The 20,151-nt window shown below is 33.6% G+C and overlaps 1 protein-coding gene across 1 annotated transcript; it reads left to right on the forward strand.

Moving 5' to 3' along the window:
* Positions 1-13,066: 13,066 nt before the first annotated feature.
* On the forward strand, positions 13,067-17,007 carry LOC142527539 (uncharacterized). Its single transcript, XM_075632378.1, has 4 exons — positions 13,067-13,749; positions 14,717-14,872; positions 14,951-15,634; positions 15,788-17,007. The coding sequence occupies exons 1-4, from the start codon at positions 13,396-13,398 to the stop codon at positions 16,763-16,765; spliced, it is 2,172 nt and encodes a 723-aa protein (XP_075488493.1). The 5' UTR covers positions 13,067-13,395; the 3' UTR covers positions 16,766-17,007.
* The last annotated feature ends 3,144 nt before the right edge of the window (positions 17,008-20,151 follow it).

The raw sequence follows: 20,151 nt of genomic DNA on the forward strand, positions 1-20,151 counted from the left end.
CATACAGGTTGCCGGTTGGCAATTTAAGCATGAATATATAAGCATGCTGACGGAATACTGCAATAATGATCGAAGCTAAATTAATTAAAAAAAAAACAGTAAATTTCGGATTGCTTCGTCGAAGCCATTGATAGCGAGGACTCGTGATATTTGACCACATCGATTTGTTGTGATGATGACATCCATCGTAAGAGGCAATAATCTTCTCTTTACAGCAATTTTAAAAAAAAATTAATACTGTCTACATGATATCTTTAAAATTTTAAGTTAGATGGTTTCATGTGTTTTGTCTTTTTGTGATTTTGGTCGTTTGACGAATTTTCAAATTTCGGTATTATTCGTGTAATTTTTTCACATGAGTGTTAATGCGTCATCGCATATATTAAAGTCTTGTAGTAAGACTCACATCATTGTCATGTTAACGTGACGTCGTAAAAAGAACTCGAATTACAGTATATATATATATATATTAAAATTGAACTTGACAACATGCGAGATCAAAAATTGTAAATGAATATATTTATACGGGATTTTTTTCTTTAAATTTCTTTCTTTTCAAGTTATTTTGAACGGTCATCTCCCCATCACGTCCCTTCGATTGCTAATCTTGAATGTGAATAAAGTTTCTTCCAATAAAATATGCTCGTTGATTGTTATTGTCCTTCGAAAAAAACTAGGAAAAATAATGTTTCTATTGCCTTGTATATTGTTGACTAATTAATTTGTCGCGGCGACCCCCTCTTCACCAATAGATTTCACAATATTTCAAGCCACGAAATTCACCAGAAATTAATCAACATATCGGCCCCTGCCGACTCCTAAGAAATAGACGTATTGATTCAGAAATCAATTCGATCTCCATGCATAAATATAACACCATGTCTCCTCATCATACCAAACCCAACTTTCCCATATTGCATCATTTCTCCCACGGAATGCTTGATTCTTGTGATATTAATTCCAAGAACATGACGAAGCCGCCACTGCTTCTCACGTACAAGCTGAAGAATTTTGGCTGCACCCGAGTTCCCGTCCGAGGAGACGTCAAACGGAGAATTTTCCTTGACCTCTTTCGTATGTCAAGCAACTGTTTCCGAGGCTATGTCCGCTTCGTCACAGGCCATTGACCCTTTCATGTCGTTAATTTAATGTCGATTCTTGTTCAGATTCTCTGTGTGTGCATGTTTTCTTTTACTCCAAACTTTCGCCTGCAGTTTCTTTGGATTGTAAATTGCTAACGTTTCCTCTTTTGTGATATATATATATACTTGTACAGTCCTAACGTTTGTTGTTCATCTGATCTCAGCAACTCGATCGACCTAATATGTAACATAACAAGATCGGGGACACCGGATACTAAAACATTTGATGTTATAACATATTAACTGGTCTCCAACCTCTATCGAATGGCTCACTTTTTAATATTGATAAATTAAATTTTTGGTTCTGTAACTTACATGTTCTTCATTTTTTTTTTTATTTTTGGTCGATTTAAAGGACATATATAGTCAGTCCATCAATTGCATTTTTTTCGATTTTTTCTTTTTTCATCATAGCGTTTGACGTAGTACCGGAAAATGATGACCTGATATCGGAAAATTATGAAGTCACGTCAGCATTCCGGTGAAAATGATTAAAATTGGAAAAGTGCAAATTAGCCGACAAAAACTATGAATAAAATTGAAAAAAATGCAAGTTAGGGAATTAAAACTATGAATTAAGCAACAACATGACAAAAAAATTATAAAATGTGTAAATTACATGATCAAAAATATAATTTTCCCATAACACTCAAATTCTAACCTAAATGTCTTTGAGTTGTTATTTGAAATTTAACACCAATCAAAATTCAAATTTTACAAAAGTAACTGTTTTTAATTAGTATAAGTTTGGTTGGGGAACAAAATCTTGAACATGCACCTTTAATAAAATATATTATTTTTAAAAAAATATTTTTGAGATAATTTATAAAGTAAGTGGGATTTCAAATTAATTAGTATTAGTCAACCCACCACCTTCTAGCTTCCACAAACCTACATCGATACGGAAGGTCGATAGTTGCATCATAGATATGTACGGTATAATAATACACCTACGTAGAAATGTATGAGGCAGTCGCTCAAATTTATTAATTATTTTGTGGATTTGCCTTTACTTTATTTTATGTAATTGAGTATATTATTTATTTATTTAAGCAAAAATGCTGGCTACGAGCTGCTAGATCAGTCAGCCAATAGTGTCATAACTACATTATCTGACTTTCTACATTAATAAAAATTATGCATTTATTTAACAAAATTTAATTTTTGATCAGTGCTATGAAATTTTTCAAAATTGACTGGATTATGTTGAATGCGTACGCTAGTTGGAAACCACGAAAGATCAAATTTTAGAATTCGATAAATTTAAATAAAGCATTACGAATATATATGTATGGAAAACAATACTACACTTGCCAATTTTTTATTTTTAATACTTTTATATTGCACAATCATATGATCCTTTAATATTATATGTGTTTTCATATATTCACCCACATGGATAAATATAATACGCTTATCTCGATGAGGTCTTGATCTAATGATTAAAGTTGAGGCTCTGAGACTTGTTGGTCTCATGTCAAGTCTCGCTGATTGCGAGTAGTTTTTCGAATTTATTTATGTAAATTTAGTTATTTTTTTTGTATTCTCTTTGTTCGAGATAAGTAAGTATCGGATTTACGCGCGCTTAAGTCCCGCCAATAACACAGACAGTTATATTATATTTTTATAGTTTAGAACAATATTGTACTTGTATTCTAAAAAAATGTAATACGCTTATATTCTCATAATATTATATTAATTTATGAAAAACACCTAAATTTATATCTTTAACTTATCGTATTCGGGTCTTGTATTCGTACCATGCTATAAATATAGATATAAATGCTATCTTGCTAATTATATGCTCTATATATATTTTTAGGGTAAAATATTCATTAAGAAGACTTCAGAAAGTCACTAAATATAATATCAGAAAATCACGGTGGTAAGCCACCATTATAAACCATTCTAAATTCGACAAAGACAATAATACTTCACAAGCTAAGCGATGTGCAAGTCCTTTCGCCGACCTTCTCATGCGTTTTAAAGAAAGGAAATTTGTGGAATCCAGAAGTGATCAGATATCCAAGAATAAAAGGTCATCATTTCTAATCAGGGACGGATCCAAAGATAAGAGTTTGGGGGAGGGCTTGAATTCAATATGATAAGTTAAATATTATTAAAAAAAATTACATTATATCGTTCAATGAAGTTGTGCCGTACAAGATTTTAAAATTTAAAATTCATCAATAATAGAATTTATCTCAATATGTTAATAAAATATATGATCGTTTAATTAATATTAAAAATATTTATTTTTTATCAATATTTTCTCGAAAATTTATTCAATGTATATAGTAAGATAACAATTATAGTTCTCAGCCTAGTATAAAAAAAACTATCAAGGGCATAAGTGTCGTTTTATATCCTATTAAGAAGTTTAATTATTACCAGTTCCACCATTTTCATTATTACCAGCTCACCTCTTGATTTTAATACTAACTTCTTTACGTATGATTAGTGGTAACCATGTCCATCCACTCATGAAGATATGATGTTTTTGTGCTTTGAATTTGATAGTGGAATGGAATACCATTTGTACTGATCGAGGAAATATGTATTATGTAGGCTTAGTTTGTGCTCAATCCTCGGGCTGAAGTTGTTGGACTTGTCAGACGGAATTGGGTTTTTGGCTGTGGGGATTTCCCTTAAGCGCTGAATCTTGGTTCTAGGCTGGGCTGGAGTAGACTATTTTAACTAAGTATTAAAAAAAAAAGTGGGCTGAGCTACAGCCCAGTACAGCCCTAAAGTGCATCCGCCACTGTTTCTAATACTTGAAACATCTGAAGAGAATCCGAAAAGATACAAATGTTGGTAAACCCATCACGTCCCATATTTGAGATTTTTGGAATATGCCCAACAATTACTTAGCCCAATCAACTTTGAAATCCGATTGTTGTTGAGTGGATGCATGTATTCTGTTACACAACTCATGCTACAAACCCATGCCATAATAACAAACAATTCAAAATCCTCCTTTAGTATCTTTGATAAGAATTTACTACATTTAACAAAAGGTGCGATTCGAAACTAGCCAACATATCTCCAAAAAAATCATGTTTTTCCAAACATGATGCACCTCAGGGAAAAACAGCAGACAATAGCAAGTTGTAGCAAAATCAAACTTGCAAAAATGACACACACTCATCGTCGGAACATGTCTCGAACACATGTTGGAAACATTCGGGATAAAATCTCGGGATGGTCGCCACATAAAGATACAAACTTTGGGAAGAAGATGGAGATGCTGAAGTAGGTTCCACCAAAACTGATCGAGGTACCAAAACTGATCGAGGTGAGATGATTGGAAAGGTGGAGGAGCCAAGCTATTCATCTCCAAAAGATATTGATTTGACAGAATACATACCATTCAAACTCTCTTTCCAAAACTTTAAACTAGCACATGCCCGATGGTTGAGAGGAATGTCAAGAATAGCTTCAGCTTCATGTGGAGAAAAAGTACGACGTACGGCAGTTTCATCCAAAGAGCCCATCAGAATAATAAAACTAGCAACTTTAATTTTAGGATCCGACAAAGAATTGAACCAGCTTTTGCAAAATGGAAGACTAGGAATCCACAAATCTGAAAGTGCCGATATTGTGTGCCTATCCCCAACTCTCCAGCACAACCTTTTTTCGATAAAATCGTGGCTCAAAAGTAAAGATGGCTAATATCTAAGTGTTTAAAATATCTAATTTTGAGAACCCTATCCATCAAGGAATTGGTAGATGTGATAACTCGCCACAATTTCTTTGCCAAAAGAACTTTGTTACCAGCACCCAGTTTATGAAATCCCAACCCACCAAAGCACTTCGGTGTTCAAAGACCAACCCATTTACCCAATGTATTCCACTTTTTCCATTGTTATCATTCCACCAATAATTGACACACACTTGTTCTATTCCATGGCACAAACCTGTTCTGTTCCATGACAAAGATAATCTGGAAGCTCGAAGCATGACATAGAATATGGTGGAATCGCCTGCAAAACTGACTTAATGAGTACTTCCCTGCATCCCATGGAGAAAAATTTGAAGTTCAGCCCTGAATTTTTTGACAAATACGCTCACACAGGTATGAAAATTGTAGTCGTTTATTGTGCAAGGAGAATGTTTGCAACCCCAAATATAGATTGTAACCCTTCACCACCGCAATAGAGATAACATTCTTAATATCTTCGATGGTTTGGGATGAAAAACTCATGCTGAAAGTGAAAGCTGGCATATTATAATTGATTATCTTCCCGGATACACGTTAATACAGTTTTTAACAGTTGCGGGCATGCAAACAATCTTCCCTCGTCGCCTTAAAGAAAATCAGACTATCTTCAGCAAGAAATATATGCGATATTACAGGGCTAGACATTGCAAAATTCACACCCCTAATCAAGCGGCGTTCCACAGCCTTAGAAAAAACAGAAGACGAACCTTGAGCACATAGAGCATACAAGTAAAGGAAGACTGGATCGTCTTGTCACTATACCCTTTGGGAGTGTAGTACTCCAAAAATAGATTGGTTGACCCAGAAAGAATGTGAGATTGAAGTAGCACACCTCATTATCAAATTGACCCATGCCTCCACAAAACCAAATTTCATCATAATGGCCAGCAGGAAGCTCCCCTCTACATGTTCATAAGCTTTACTAATGTCACGTTTTAGAGCTGCAAAAAAGTGAATATGCCTCCATATTATTTATGATCCAATGCATGTATTCAAACCCAAAAACAACATTATCTAGAATCACTCTCCCTTGTATAAAGGCGCTATGATAAACATTCAATCACTTGAGCAAGAACTGGTCTAAACCGATTTGTGATAGTGCAAGACACAATTTTGTAGCATGTATCGCAAAGGCTGATTCACCTAAAATCTTTTAGAGGTGATGGCTCCCGCACTTTCGGGATTTAAGTATTAAGAGTAGAGTTTCATTCTTAAATATCTCCCTGGTCATTAAGAATCGAGAGAGCTGCTGAAGTTATATCATCTCCCAAAAGCCGCTATAATTTCTGATAAAATAAGGCTATAAATCCATCATGTCCTGGATCCTTGGAAGGGTGCATGTCGAAAACCACCCTGCGAATCTCATCCACTAAAAAAGGCTCATATAAAGAGTCATTCATTTGGTTCTCCACCACTGGGTCTGTAAAATCAATCACTGACTCGATGTCCTGAAGATATGGATTAGAGGAGGAGAAGAGAGTATCAAAATAATCAGTTGTAATATCTGACATGCTATGTCCGTCAGAATACCAAACACTGTTAGAATATAGAAGCCCCTTAATACAATAAGATTGGTGATGGGGAAGATGCGAGGGAATGGAAAAATTTAGTGTCATGATCCCCATAATTCAACCATTAAACTCGGAACCTCTGCTTCCAATGTAAAGCTTCCTGGTCGAATAACTTTTCAATTTCTTTTTCCACCACTAGTATAGGAGAAAAAATTGTCTTTGACAACATGAGAACACATTAGACGATTAAGTTCCTTACAAAGATTATTTATTTTCCTCCCCAACTGATTGAAAAGGTCACCTGTCCAAAATTTGACATCTCCACTACATCTTGGGAGCCTTTACAGTGAAATTGAAATCTCCACTAAGACCTGCCCCAGCCCAACTCTGTTTGAAGTGATCTGAGAAGTCGTCTTCCAATAACCATTTGTGTTCGAAGGCGAAATCTTCTGGTACCTGGCCAAATTTATGCTAGATACTGGTTGTATAGTCAAATAACTTGGATCGTGCTCGGAGTGAAATAACGCCAAATTCTCCACCTCAACATTGGGGAAAAGAACTCGCCAATAAAAAAACAAAAAAACCATTCTAGGAATACAAAAATAAGATCATCTCCTAGCCGTTTGTTGCACCAAGTAAATTGATCTCATGAACAATAACATTGCATTAATTGAACTTTATGCCATAACAATAAGGAAAGAATTTTAATACTTCCCACTTGAAAAAGTTATGGACAATTTCATCACATGTTTGGTTGCTTTTTATGTAGAAGAAATTTTCATGGATGAAAAAAAAAAAAAAAAAATCAATATCATTATCTAACACGTATATGGATAGAGCAGTGCACAATACAAAACTGGGCAGGTTCAATATAATGGGCTTGAAACATTAAATTGGTTTGACTTGTTGTGCCTAGTACGCTGGCCCATTCGTCTTTGGTTCAACTCGATAAGATTTTTAGCGCAGGCAGTTAGAACCAAAGAATTATAGAACAAATCGAAAACAAAACCAAACATGAAAAGGTAATAGAATGGACAAGTAGGAGGAATGATTAGGGGTCGGCGGTTGTGATGTGGAATACTTTGTGCTTGCAACTATGGAACTAATTTTGGCTCGTTGTGTTGCCTAAATTCATCAGAAACCAACATTGTTGACCTCCGCAGACATCTCCCAAGAAATAGACAAACTAATCTCTAAGTTCTAACATCCATATATTAATATCTCCATGTATAAATACGACACCACGTCTCTTCAATCATCCTTGGTACCTAACCCAATCAATGAAGAAGATGAGCAAGAACAAGGTGAAGCCACTTCAGTCCACAGACTGCGGCGAACGGGAGAATATTAGCCACACCCGGCAGGTTCCCGTCCGAGGAGGAGTCAAACGCCGGATTTTCTGTAACCTCTTTCAAATGTTGAGCAACTGCCTTCGAGGTTTTTTCAGCTCCCTCACAGCCCATTGACTGTTTTCAGTCTTTAACGTTGATTCCTCGTCAATCGTCATCTGCATGTGTCTGCGTGTCATGTTCACTTTGTTTTCATAAAATGTTTGTCTCTCTGGTTTTTGTGGATTGTTGATTGCGACACTTCCAGCATTGGTGTGGTGATCCATGAATAATATATATATATACATTCCTCGTGTTTTTCTTGTTCGTTTGATTGGTGCAACCCGAGCAAATTTGTAGTATGATCACAAGATTAGCGATATAAACCAAAACCCTCTCAAATTTAAAAATATACTTTTACATTTGGTATCGTATATCACTTACTGTATTTGACTCGAGTCAGTGCATCCATGAATATTTACTAGTCAAATTCTAACTTATAATTTGACGACCTGAGACATTCAAAACTCGAACTTCAAAAGATTAATTACTTTCAATTAGAGTTCGGCTTAATAAAAATTCTCATTGGGGTTTATTTTGATTATTTAGGTTCAAATAATCCTGAATAAATTTTTTTAACCTTTAATTTAATTTTAAAATATTAGTAATACTTCAAAATTGCAAACATTCGATGAGTTATTGAATAAAATTAATTTTTTGATTATGTAACGTCAAACGATTTGTGGAAAAAAATATAAAATTATGAGATCTCTGTTCTTTAATATTAAACATCGTATTATATCAAAATACTTTGAAATTTTTAAATATTTTACGTGTATAATACCATACATAATATTCATATATTAGCATCAATTAATACATTCTTCCATTTTCAACTTTATTCACTTTGATGTGGGAAGGGGCATGCTGCCTGATTCCACTTCCACATTATTCCAGCCGACTAAGCTAAATACTTGACTCCATTAATACTAATTAGGATGTTCTTCTTTACCCTAATAACAGAGTGGTGATAAGTTTCGAATATATAATAATATTTCTAGCCTATTTATGAAATCAATATTGGATTTACTGGGTCTAGTAGCTAGCCCATTTACTTGGCCCAACCCACTATATAAGGTAAGATGGTGACTGGCGATGACGAGAAGTCCATTTAAAGTTGCTACCAGTTATTTATTTTTTTAAAAAATAAAAAATAAAAAAATCCATGATGTAATAATGGAAGTAACGAATTCGATTTTACTATCAATCAATATAGATTTCGTCTGAAAATTCAATTTTTATTATATTTTTTTCAAAAATTTAATATAAAGTTGAGCTCCTTAATTATTGAGATTTTATTATTATTATTTTTGAGATTGAGACTTACACTTAATTCAGTCATAAAAACTAGTTAAAGAATAAATGATTGTCCAAGTCCATATATACAAAATTCTAAGTCTTAGTACAACCGACGTAGAATATCTAAAAATTATATATAAACAAATTCTTGGTAAATAATATTATTATTATTATTTTTTAAATGAACATAGATACTGATTATCAAAAAACATTATATATATATATATATATATATAATATATATATATATATATATATATATATATACCATCCTCCATATATATATATATATACCCTAATATCCTGCCATATATATATATATATATATGATATATATATATATATATATATATATATATATATGGAGGATTAGGGTATCGGTCTGATTCTTAACTATTAAATTAATTACCTAACATTTTGTCTTGTGGCTGTTGGCATGCATTAATGTCACAATCGTACAAGCCGATTTGTATTTAATAATATATTTTATTTTTGTTCTCTCAATTGTGTTTCTTGAAAATGCTCTTAGATCCCAACACCATATATGCTCACGGCTACATTCCAATTTATAATCATTATTTATTTTACTTGAACATATCAAACAAAGCATTAATCTTTTTCATTAAATTGTTACGTACCAATATTTTTACAACTCAAACGCACCATTCTTTTTCTATTAATTGTTACAAACTCAATTACTAATTTATTTTATCTGTAACACTGTTTTATTGACCTATATTTACAAAGAAAAATAATTTTTTATATATATGTATCGAACTGAGTTAAAGACTTGTATCAAAAAATTGACATGTGATACGTTTTCATATGTTCATGAAATCGGAATACCACGCAACCATCGCATATGATATCAACTTTCGAATTCAAATCCAAACACCAATTCAAAAATCCTATGTCAAGGTTGCTAATTTTTTTGTATCTTGTTGAATTGAATTTAAATCTCGATATATCAAACACCGCCTTATATATATGTTAAGTGTCTCTTCCAAATACAGGTCGTGTTTGGTTGATTTCAGCTCCATTCAACTACAATATTTAATTTAGAAAACATTTGTAATATATTTTAATATTTTTTAGACAATATAAATTACTCTTATAAACCATTTAAAATATTTTAATACTCATAACCACTTAATTATGTACAATCCTCCTCTCAATAATCATAAATTAAATAGAAAAATAGATAAAAACGAGACGAGACGAGATGAGACGAAACGAGAGGAGTATATATAATAATAATAAGGTGAAAGACAATAGAGATTGGTGTGTTGGTACACGGCCTAAAATCAACTGAAATAGAGGGGCCCCCCTCCATTAAAACTTCACCAGAAAAATCAGCTAGTAACGTGACAAGTTCGAAACAATCGCACCACACAAACTTCCCCACTTTCGAAGGCTCTAAATTAAAGCTGGCGAGGCTGTGTTTTTGTATACTCGAACGTGTGCTTCTCGTCGGACGTGTAAAATATATATGTTTATCCCTTACACATTACACATGCAAAAATCTCCCCCTTCCCTTGTTTTGTGTGCTTCCAAATAATGTGCACGTGAAGAAGTCAATCCTTCCAACTTTTGACCCTCACAATAATTAGCTGTTTTAATTTATGGATGTGTCTGATTTCAAGATTGATTCGACTTCATCGGTGGTCGGCATACAACATGACTAGTCGTATATGTAATTTGTGGTTTTGAAATATGTTTTGATTACCAAGTCAATGATATAGGTTTCTTGCATCTTTTCAGTGGACAAGGTATTATGATGTTTTACTTATTTTTTACAAATGGAAAGCTTGATCAATATTGATACCCTTGAGATAGCCCGGGTTGTGCCCGAATCATTGACGATTCTTGTGCCCGGGTCACGGACGACATGGGATATCTAGCAGATAGCTCAAGTCAGGGTAAATCTATTAGAAGGGTCACCAGAGCCCGAACAGTTGAAAGACCGAGACGACTTCTCTTCGGGTTATTGGATGCCCGGGCTCTCGTTCAAGCTCCCGGGAACTTTCTACCCGGGCCACCTCAATAAGAGCACCGCACTCGAGTATACTAGCAGAATAGGATGTGGGCGACTGTCCCATCTCTGACACCAGGCTGATGGGTTGACAAAATCAGATGGGCTGGATGTGACCAGTATGAGATTTGACATGTCAGAATATAGGGTGTGCTCAGCCGTCCTACTATAATTAGTAGGTAGCACGGAGAACGAGGTCATCATTACTTCTCCTACTATAAATACCAGGTTCTATCTTTACATTTACATTCACTCATTCACACCAATATCACAACCATCACGTGGTTACATTGGTTCTTGGCTTGAATCATTCACTGACTTAAGCATCGGAGTGACCACGCCGGACACCCTTCCGGCGCCCATTCACGTGATTACCTTCTTGAGTGCAGGAAATTCTCTCCGCCTGTGAAAGAAGCTTCTGGTTCAGATATCTACATTTCTCTTATTTCCTTCATCATTTTGATAGCAGATCCGGTGGAGCACACGACCCTGCTCACTCATTTCACCTGAATCGCATCAAATATAATATCAGTAGATCTCATGTGAGATTGTTTCATGAATCTATATTATGAAATCGGTCGATCCGATCCATAATTATATTGAAAAATAATATTTTTGTTATAAAAAATAATATTTTCATGAATCGGGTCGGATTATATAATCTAGAGCTAAAGCTACGAGAGAGGGAGGGCTTCTCGGGCGAAGAGCCCGACTGATTGAGCATATCAGGGTAGCTACCCCCGAAGGGTCTCCTCCGTCCTACGGAGTGTATCAGTGTAGCTAACTTCCCTGGAGGGCCAGGTAAAAGCCGTAATAAAAAGAATCCTGAGTCGGAAATACCCTCCAGGGGCAAAGAAAAGGAGATTGGTCTGCAAGAAAGGCCTACTTATCCACGGGTTCGCTAACCATTCACCGGATACTGACCTAATACCGCTGTTCCCTACAGGATGCAAAATTAAACAACAAAATTAAGTTGAACATTTGGAACATCATTCCAAAATTAATAATTGATTTTATCATCAAAATTTCATTTCTCATGGTATTTTTACCTCGTGCTCTCAGAATTTCAAGATTCAGACTCAGTCGTCAAAAATATGAAAATTTTCTAATTTATCAATTTTTTTTGTCCCAATAAGTACGAATTTCTAATTTGTCTTTTGGGGAAAAATACAAGCAACGCACTTTTCAATTATGGCACGTTAAAAATATCGAGGCAATTATCATTGTAGGGTGCATGCGCCCTTATATATTTTTATATATGTAATAATATTTTTCATAATAAATCATAAATGGCTCGGTGATCCTGTAATTATAATGCTCATAATATCGTAAAATACATAAATTAATTGAATCTGGATTTGATAAAAAAGGGGATTATTATTTAATTATTTTTTATATTTTTATAATAAGTAGTCAGTATATCAATTATATTTGAATAATCTATCATCGAGCCTATTGAGTAAATTGAAATATAAAAAATTGAGCACATCAATTTAAAAAATATTGTCTTTTTGCACACTATAAAATCTAGATAATTGTATTAAATTATTTAAAAATTCAAATATAGATTAAAATATTTTCAATAATTTTAAGAATTCTGTAAAATGGATTGCTTAAACGACGAAGAAAACTACAATATATGTCCTAATTTTTTTGGCCCATCCTTAATAATTAATTATCATTTTACTAAAATAAAATAGGAAAATACTCATTAGATCGTAAATTTAATTATTTTTTCTTTATCTTGTGTTTGAAGTTCTGACGATATATTCATTTTTATTTATTTGTATATCATTATCATTATCATTATCATTATCATTATCATTATCATTATCGTTTTCCTAAAATGGGAAGATTAGCCAAAGCCCGTAACGAATCCGAATCTTGAATGCGATCTTCAATGATCCAAAAACTCGGTAACCAAGTCAACTTAGCTGCTTCCCCGCATTTCCACTATGTCTATCTCTCTCTATATATATCTCCATGGATGTATAGGCACGCTGCGATTATTATACCTTGAAAAGCCAGGCTAATAACGGCATATTCTTCTCCATCTTTTCGTTATTTCCGGAGAGAAATCCTCCAAATAATTTATTGTGGAGTCCTAAAAAAAACCATTCTTTCCCACCAGCATTCTGCTTGGGAAAGAAAATCCATCGCTATTCGCAGACCATCCTTTGTTTTTACCTGAACTGGAATTTCTAAAGGATTTTTTTTTTCAAATCCACATAGAGAGAGGAATCTTGGTTCCAAAGTTTCGGTCTTTCTTGATTCCTTTTCTGTTTCTTGAAATTTGACCAATATGGTGGTGAAGATGATGCGGTGGAGGCCTTGGCCGCCGCTGATTTCAAGAAAATATGAGGTGAAGCTTGCGGTGCTGAGGTTTGAGGGTGGCGATTGGGTGCAGGAGAGTCCAGAGAAGGAGAATGGTAGTCTCGCAGTGGAGATCAGATGGAAGGGTCCGAAGTTTTCTCTGGGCTCGTTCAGGAGAAGTGTGAAAAGGAACTGTACTCGCGAGGAGAATGTGAAGAGGGTTGATGAGCTAAACGGTGCCGTGTTGGTGGAGTGGGGAGAGGAGTTTCAGACCATTTGCACCCTTTCTGGTTACAAGGACAATGCTTTTCATCCTTGGGAGATCAACTTCACTGTTTTGCATGTAGGCTAGTTTCTCTTGCCTTTCAGTGTATTTTCATGGATTTTATTTATTTTTTATTATTATCGTTTTTTTGTGTGATTACTTAGTTTCTGTAATTTTAATTGTGTAATCCCTCAACTTCAGTTGGGGGTTTTGATCTTTTTGCCTCTGCATCTGCATTTGATGCTTTGATTTGAGAAATTGCTGTCTTCTTGGAAACGCTCAGACGTGAGAAAAAAAAAGTAACTTGCTATGGGGTTAATTAATTGGTTTAAGATATATCGATAAATTTTTATTCTTGTTTTGACTGGTTTTGCGTGTAGTACTGCTGCAATGTATATTTTCCATGTGCTCTCATTCTCGTGACTCTGGTTTTGGTTATTCGTTATTTCTCTCCATTTATCATAGGAGGATATATATAATTAGGGTCCATGATCTTTTCTGGTTGTATTTAATTCTTTAATATTTTCAATTGCTATTCTACTTGTATATCTCTTTCATGCTCTTATTCTTGTGACTCTGATTCTTTATGGATCATGTTATGTCAAATTTGTTGTATTGTTTGTCACATAAATTTCTTATTCGAAAGATGAATTATGACGATGATCATTAAAATGGTGGTTATCTATCTATCTATCTCTCTGTCTGTCTCTCAGTCTATCTATCTGTCTGTCTCTCTATCTATCTATCTCGAGATAGTAGATTCTGCAATTGGATAATGCTTTTCATTGATCCTCATCTCTGATGCTAAAATCTTGTGCATTGTGCTTTTTGTCTTTTATCATTTTTTTGCCATTTAATTTAGTTGGTCGTTTGGTTAAAGCGTGATCAAATGGCCTGAGATGCCAATGGTTATGGAACCTACAGATTGTTTCGTTCTCTCTCTTTACGTGCACTTGTCAGCATAGGGCTACCGAGTGAATGATAGCCAACTTAAAAAATTAAATTTTGGGGATATGAGAACTAAACCTCTTTGGATTTTTATCAGGGGATGTATCAAAGGGTGAAGAACAGAAAATCTGTTGTTGGATCAGCAGTCCTTAATCTTGCTGATTGTCTGTCTGGGACTACTGAGCAAGCCATTGACATCAAAATTCCCTTGACATTATCTGGTGGCGAGGTCGAGCATTGTCCCTTCCTCTATGTAAGTAACTGATTTTTTAAACTAAATCATGATCTGAAATTTGCCCATGTAAGTAACTAATCTTCAATTATATTTCAGATATCTCTTGGCTTATTGGAACTTAGAGTCACACATGAACCGACAGAACTGTTGCAAAGTCCAATAATACCTGTTCCATCTCCTGCAGCATCTGCGGAAACTTCTTCTGTCGAGAAAGATGAGGTTTCTGCATTAAAAGCTGGTTTTAGGAAGGTAAAATTATTTACCGAGTATGTTTCTACTCGTAAAGCTAAAAAGGCATGTCATGAGGAGGGTAGTGACGGTCAGTGCTCAGTCAAGAGTGAGGGTGAATATGCCTACCCTTTTGACTTCGATTCTCTTGAAGATTTTGAGGACGGGGAAACTGACGAAAATAAGGAAGAATCCATGGTTCGAAAGTCATTTAGCTATGGGACATTGGCACATGCTAATTACGCTGGTGTATCATATTATTCCAGTTCTAGAATCAGTAATGAAGCTGAGGATTGGATTTACTACAGCAACAGACGTAGGTCAGATGTCGGCTGCTCTCGCATAGAGGATTCGAGTTTTTCCATACATGAGAAATTATCGATAGAGAACCCCAAACGTAGCATTTTGCCTTGGAGGAAGAGGAAGCTGAGCTTTAGGTCTCCTAAGACAAAAGGGGAGCCATTACTTAAAAAGGCTTATGGAGAAGATGGTGGAGATGATATAGACTATGACCGTCGGCAGCTCAGCTCGGATGAATCTCTTTCTTTTGGGGTAAGAAATGTTGTGTTAGGGACAGATATTTATGTTATTTTTTGCTTCATAAGTACGTTTCTAGGCACAAATGTGAAATTTATGGTTTTATCTGACATTTAAATGTTTTTTGCTATTGTCAAGGCAAATAATAGCTATGCACTTTCTTTGCAGTGGCACAAAACTGACGAAGACTCCAACGCAAATCGATCATCGGTATCTGAGTTTGGTGACGATAGCTTTACCATTGGCACATGGGAGCAGAAAGAAATAACAAGCAGGGATGGGCATATGAAGATTCAAACACAAGTCTTTTTTGCCTCCATCGATCAGAGAAGCGGAAGAGCTGCTGGAGAAAGTGCATGTACAGCTCTTGTTGCTGTTATTGCCGATTGGCTACAGAACAACCATAATCTCATGCCCATTAAATCACAGTTTGATACTTTGATCAGAGACGGTTCCTTGGAATGGAGAAATCTTTGTGTCAATGTTTCATACATGGAACGGTTCCCTGATAAGCATTTTGACCTGGATACTGTCATCGAAGCCAAAGTCCGCGATCTTTGTGTAGTTCCTGCGAAATCATTTATCGGGTTTTTCCTTCCTGATGGGGTGGAGGGAGGAAACTTCGATTTTCTGCACGGTGCAATGTCGTTTGAAAGTATATGGGATGAGATTAACCATTCCTCTAGTGATGCCGAGGCTAGAGTTTTCATAGTTAGTTGGAACGATCATTTTTTCGTTCTTAAGGTTGAAACAGATGCTTACTACATTATCGACACGTTAGGGGAGCGACTGTATGAGGGATGCAACCAGGCTTATATATTGAAATTTGACAAGAACACAACCATCTATAAACAGCCGAGTGCTGGTCAATCACCAGAAGATAAACCTATGAACTCCACCGAAGCTTTGGAAGAAGGGAAATCTTCGATTGAATCCGAGGAACAAATGACGAACGAACAAAAAAACGAGGTTGTTTGTCGAGGTAAAGAGGCCTGCAAAGAGTACATAAAAAGTTTCTTGGCTGCTATTCCAATTAGAGAACTTGAAGCTGATATCAAGAAAGGTTTGATGAAATCAACGCCTCTCCATCAACGGCTGCAGATAGAGTTTCACTTCACTCGACTACTACACAACTACATGCAGTAGAACTTACTGAATTCTAGCAACCATAAGTTAGTAGACTCAAGAATCAAGCAACTGTATATATCCGAGTAGTAGTGTGATTATCTCTAACTTTATTTTGTTTTAGGTGTTTGTGGGGTTGATGGGCTGCTAAAAGAGTGGCTCACTAAGCAGTGTCATGCTAATTAATTAAGAATATCCAAATTCCATCCTCGATTTCTACGAGGAACACATTTCCTATAAAAATATGTTTTATATATTTTTCTCTTCTGCATTATTTCCTTCTCTTTTTCTTAGTATATTAGTCTTCTAATGCTACTTTTATATATATATATATATATATATAAATTTATTCTTTTTGAACTAACTATTTTAGAATGCCTAGTTACAAGATAGAGGTTGCTAATTAGAAATGCTGTTTTTTTTTGGATTTGGATGCAATGCTTTTATTTAAGAGTAAGTATCTTGTGAGACGATCTCACGAATCTTTATTTGTGAGACATGTCAACCTTACCGATATTCACAATAAAAAGTAATACTATTAGCATAAAAAATAATATTTTTTCATGGATGACCTAAATAAGAGATCTATCTCACAAAATACGACCCGTGAGACCGTTTCACACAAGTTTTTGCCTTTATTTAAACCAAACATGGGACTATGGGATGGTTTTATATTTGAAGTTAAACCTTCGTTTAATTTGTTTTTTTTTTTTAATATGAAATCCATTGTATCAATCATATACATGATTATGTGTTGTTAGAAGTGGGAAATTAACCCACATAATACTAACAATCCATTGTAATTGTAGGCTATTCCAAAGTATTTTAGTCATAATATGAAATAATTCTTAATATATCTTATTCATCCGCAATATCAAGCCATGAAACATGAAATTATTTTATAATCATATATTATATTTCTTTTATCTGTTGTTTTTTTAATACTCATTTACTAATTATTCAATAATCTCGTTATTCGAACTAGAATGGCACAGTGGAATGTCATAGCCGTAAGTCTTTGTTTGCTTGTGAGAAGGACTATATCAAAATCAACAGCAAGTGAAGTTTTTTCCATTCCACGGGAGCTTACACTTGTCATAAAGTGCAAATTAATGGAACACCAAATCTTACCCAAAAATCTCCATTTAATGCAGATAGTCCGGCAAAGCCTTCTTAGTAATAATTCTAGCAATGGTTGGATAACGGCGGTCATTAGGCTGAAAAAATGCGTGGTAAAGAACCTAAGAAAAGAGAAACAACTTCTCAAAATCAAAGATATAGTGACCTCGTGTTCTGGCTTGTACCGTTTCGCTAAAGCTGAGATTGAGAGAGCCATAAACTACGGCCCGAAAAGAAGTGCCTAGGAAGAGGCCGGAGGGTCTATAAAGGCAAACTACCCAGTGGACAAATAATGGCAATCAAGCAGATATGCAAGAGTAATACCTGAGATTCTTTCACCAGAGAAATCGAAGGTATTTAAAGAGTGTGAGACATTCAAGTCTTGTGTGCTTAATCGGTTACTGCATCGAAGATGGGGAACTGTATTTGGTGTATGAATATTGTTCTAATGGAAATCTAGCTTAGTCTCTACTGAAACACCGCCGAAATCACTTGATGTTATTCATGGATGATGAAGATACTGATTGCATGATGGGGGATATTGAGTGCAGAAACCACTCGATCGTAAACATGATTTTAGGGTAAGCTAGTGTAATTAGCTGTATATTTTATTTCAGATATTTGTTGTTTTACCCCTTCCAGGTCATGGATACTAGCTCCAACTTTATTTTTCATGCATTATCAATTACATAAAAAGTTGGAAAAATAGTCTCTTTTAGTCCAATAACTTGTTTAATTTCGGGTTTTGGTCCACTGTATGTTTTCAAAGTTGGATTTTGATACACTAAATTTTAGTTTCGGCTATTTTTTTCTAACTATAAATGTATGAAAAGTATAATCACGAGAATTAGATAATGTTTAAAATCGTTTGAATAGCATATTGTTTATGAGTATTTATCATCTAAATATATCAAAACACAATACATAAAAATACATCATGACGATAAATAATATATATTCACTTATTTATATGAAATTTTTCAATCCGCGTGATTATAACATAATGACAAATTTCATAAATTAGCAAAAATATTTTTCATCCAAATATCATTCAAAATGAAAAATAATAAAAATAAAATTAATAGAATAGTGAATTTTACCAAAATAAAAAACACAATATACTTAAATAGAGTACATAGACAAACGTCAAATAAAACTCTCTAAATTTACTAAATTATCATAATAATGTTAAAATAAAACTATTAAACTTGTTATTAAATTAAATATCATTTGTGATTTTGCTAATTTTTAACCTCTTGCAGATTTTATTTAACTTTCTATATTTTTTTAGAATACATATTATAAATAATTAATTTTATATCAGAATCAATCATTTATAAATTAATATTGATGATTAATAATTTCAGTGAAATAAAATGTTAACATAATATCACTCAAATAAATATGTGTAATAATATATATATATATATATATATATATATAATAATAATAATAATAATAATAATATGTACTACTCAGTTAAAAAATATCATATCTTAAAATTGTAATATATAACAAATGATAATAAAATATCAACATAATTCATATTTATTATAAGGATTATATTGATTAAAAAAATTATAAAGATTATATAATAAATTTAGTTCAAAAGTAGAAAGTAATTTTTGATTTATCATTACTTTTTCTTTATATGAATAAAGTTGAAATAAATCAAACTAATCAATTGCAAAAATATATATAGAATCTACATGCACTCAATGTTCATTTTTGCTGGAAAAGTATCATAAAAAAATGACACTTACTGACATGATTTTAATGAAACTTGTAGAAAAGTATAAGCTTGATATATATATTGAGAGATTAATTAAATATCATAGTTTAAGAAATTAAAAATAAAATAAAGTATCATATTAATGTATTTTGTAATATCTGTCGTTAATTCAACCAAATAATGAAATAAGGTTATTATCATTTTCAATCTCGATCCTTAAATATATTTTTCTCAAAAATTTACAACACGTTATTAATTTAGTTAAATTAACATAATATTAAAAGAGTTATACCCGATCACAAATCAAATGATCTCATCCGAAAGCTAATTAATATACTATCAATTTTGTAATTTAAAAATGAGGTCAAAAGTTCTTAATGCAATAAAACTAAAATAAATATAGACTAATATATAATTTGTAAGAGGAGAACTTAAAATGACTATCAAAATAAATCCTTAGAAACTAATATAATTTCATAATTTTGTGAAAGATGATAAATATATTATAGGTTAACCGAACGGTAAAAAAGATGAAGGAAAAGAAATGAAAACAAAA

This window comes from Primulina tabacum, chromosome 2 (genome assembly GCF_025594145.1).
Source record: "Primulina tabacum isolate GXHZ01 chromosome 2, ASM2559414v2, whole genome shotgun sequence".
Lineage (NCBI taxonomy): Eukaryota > Viridiplantae > Streptophyta > Magnoliopsida > Lamiales > Gesneriaceae > Primulina > Primulina tabacum.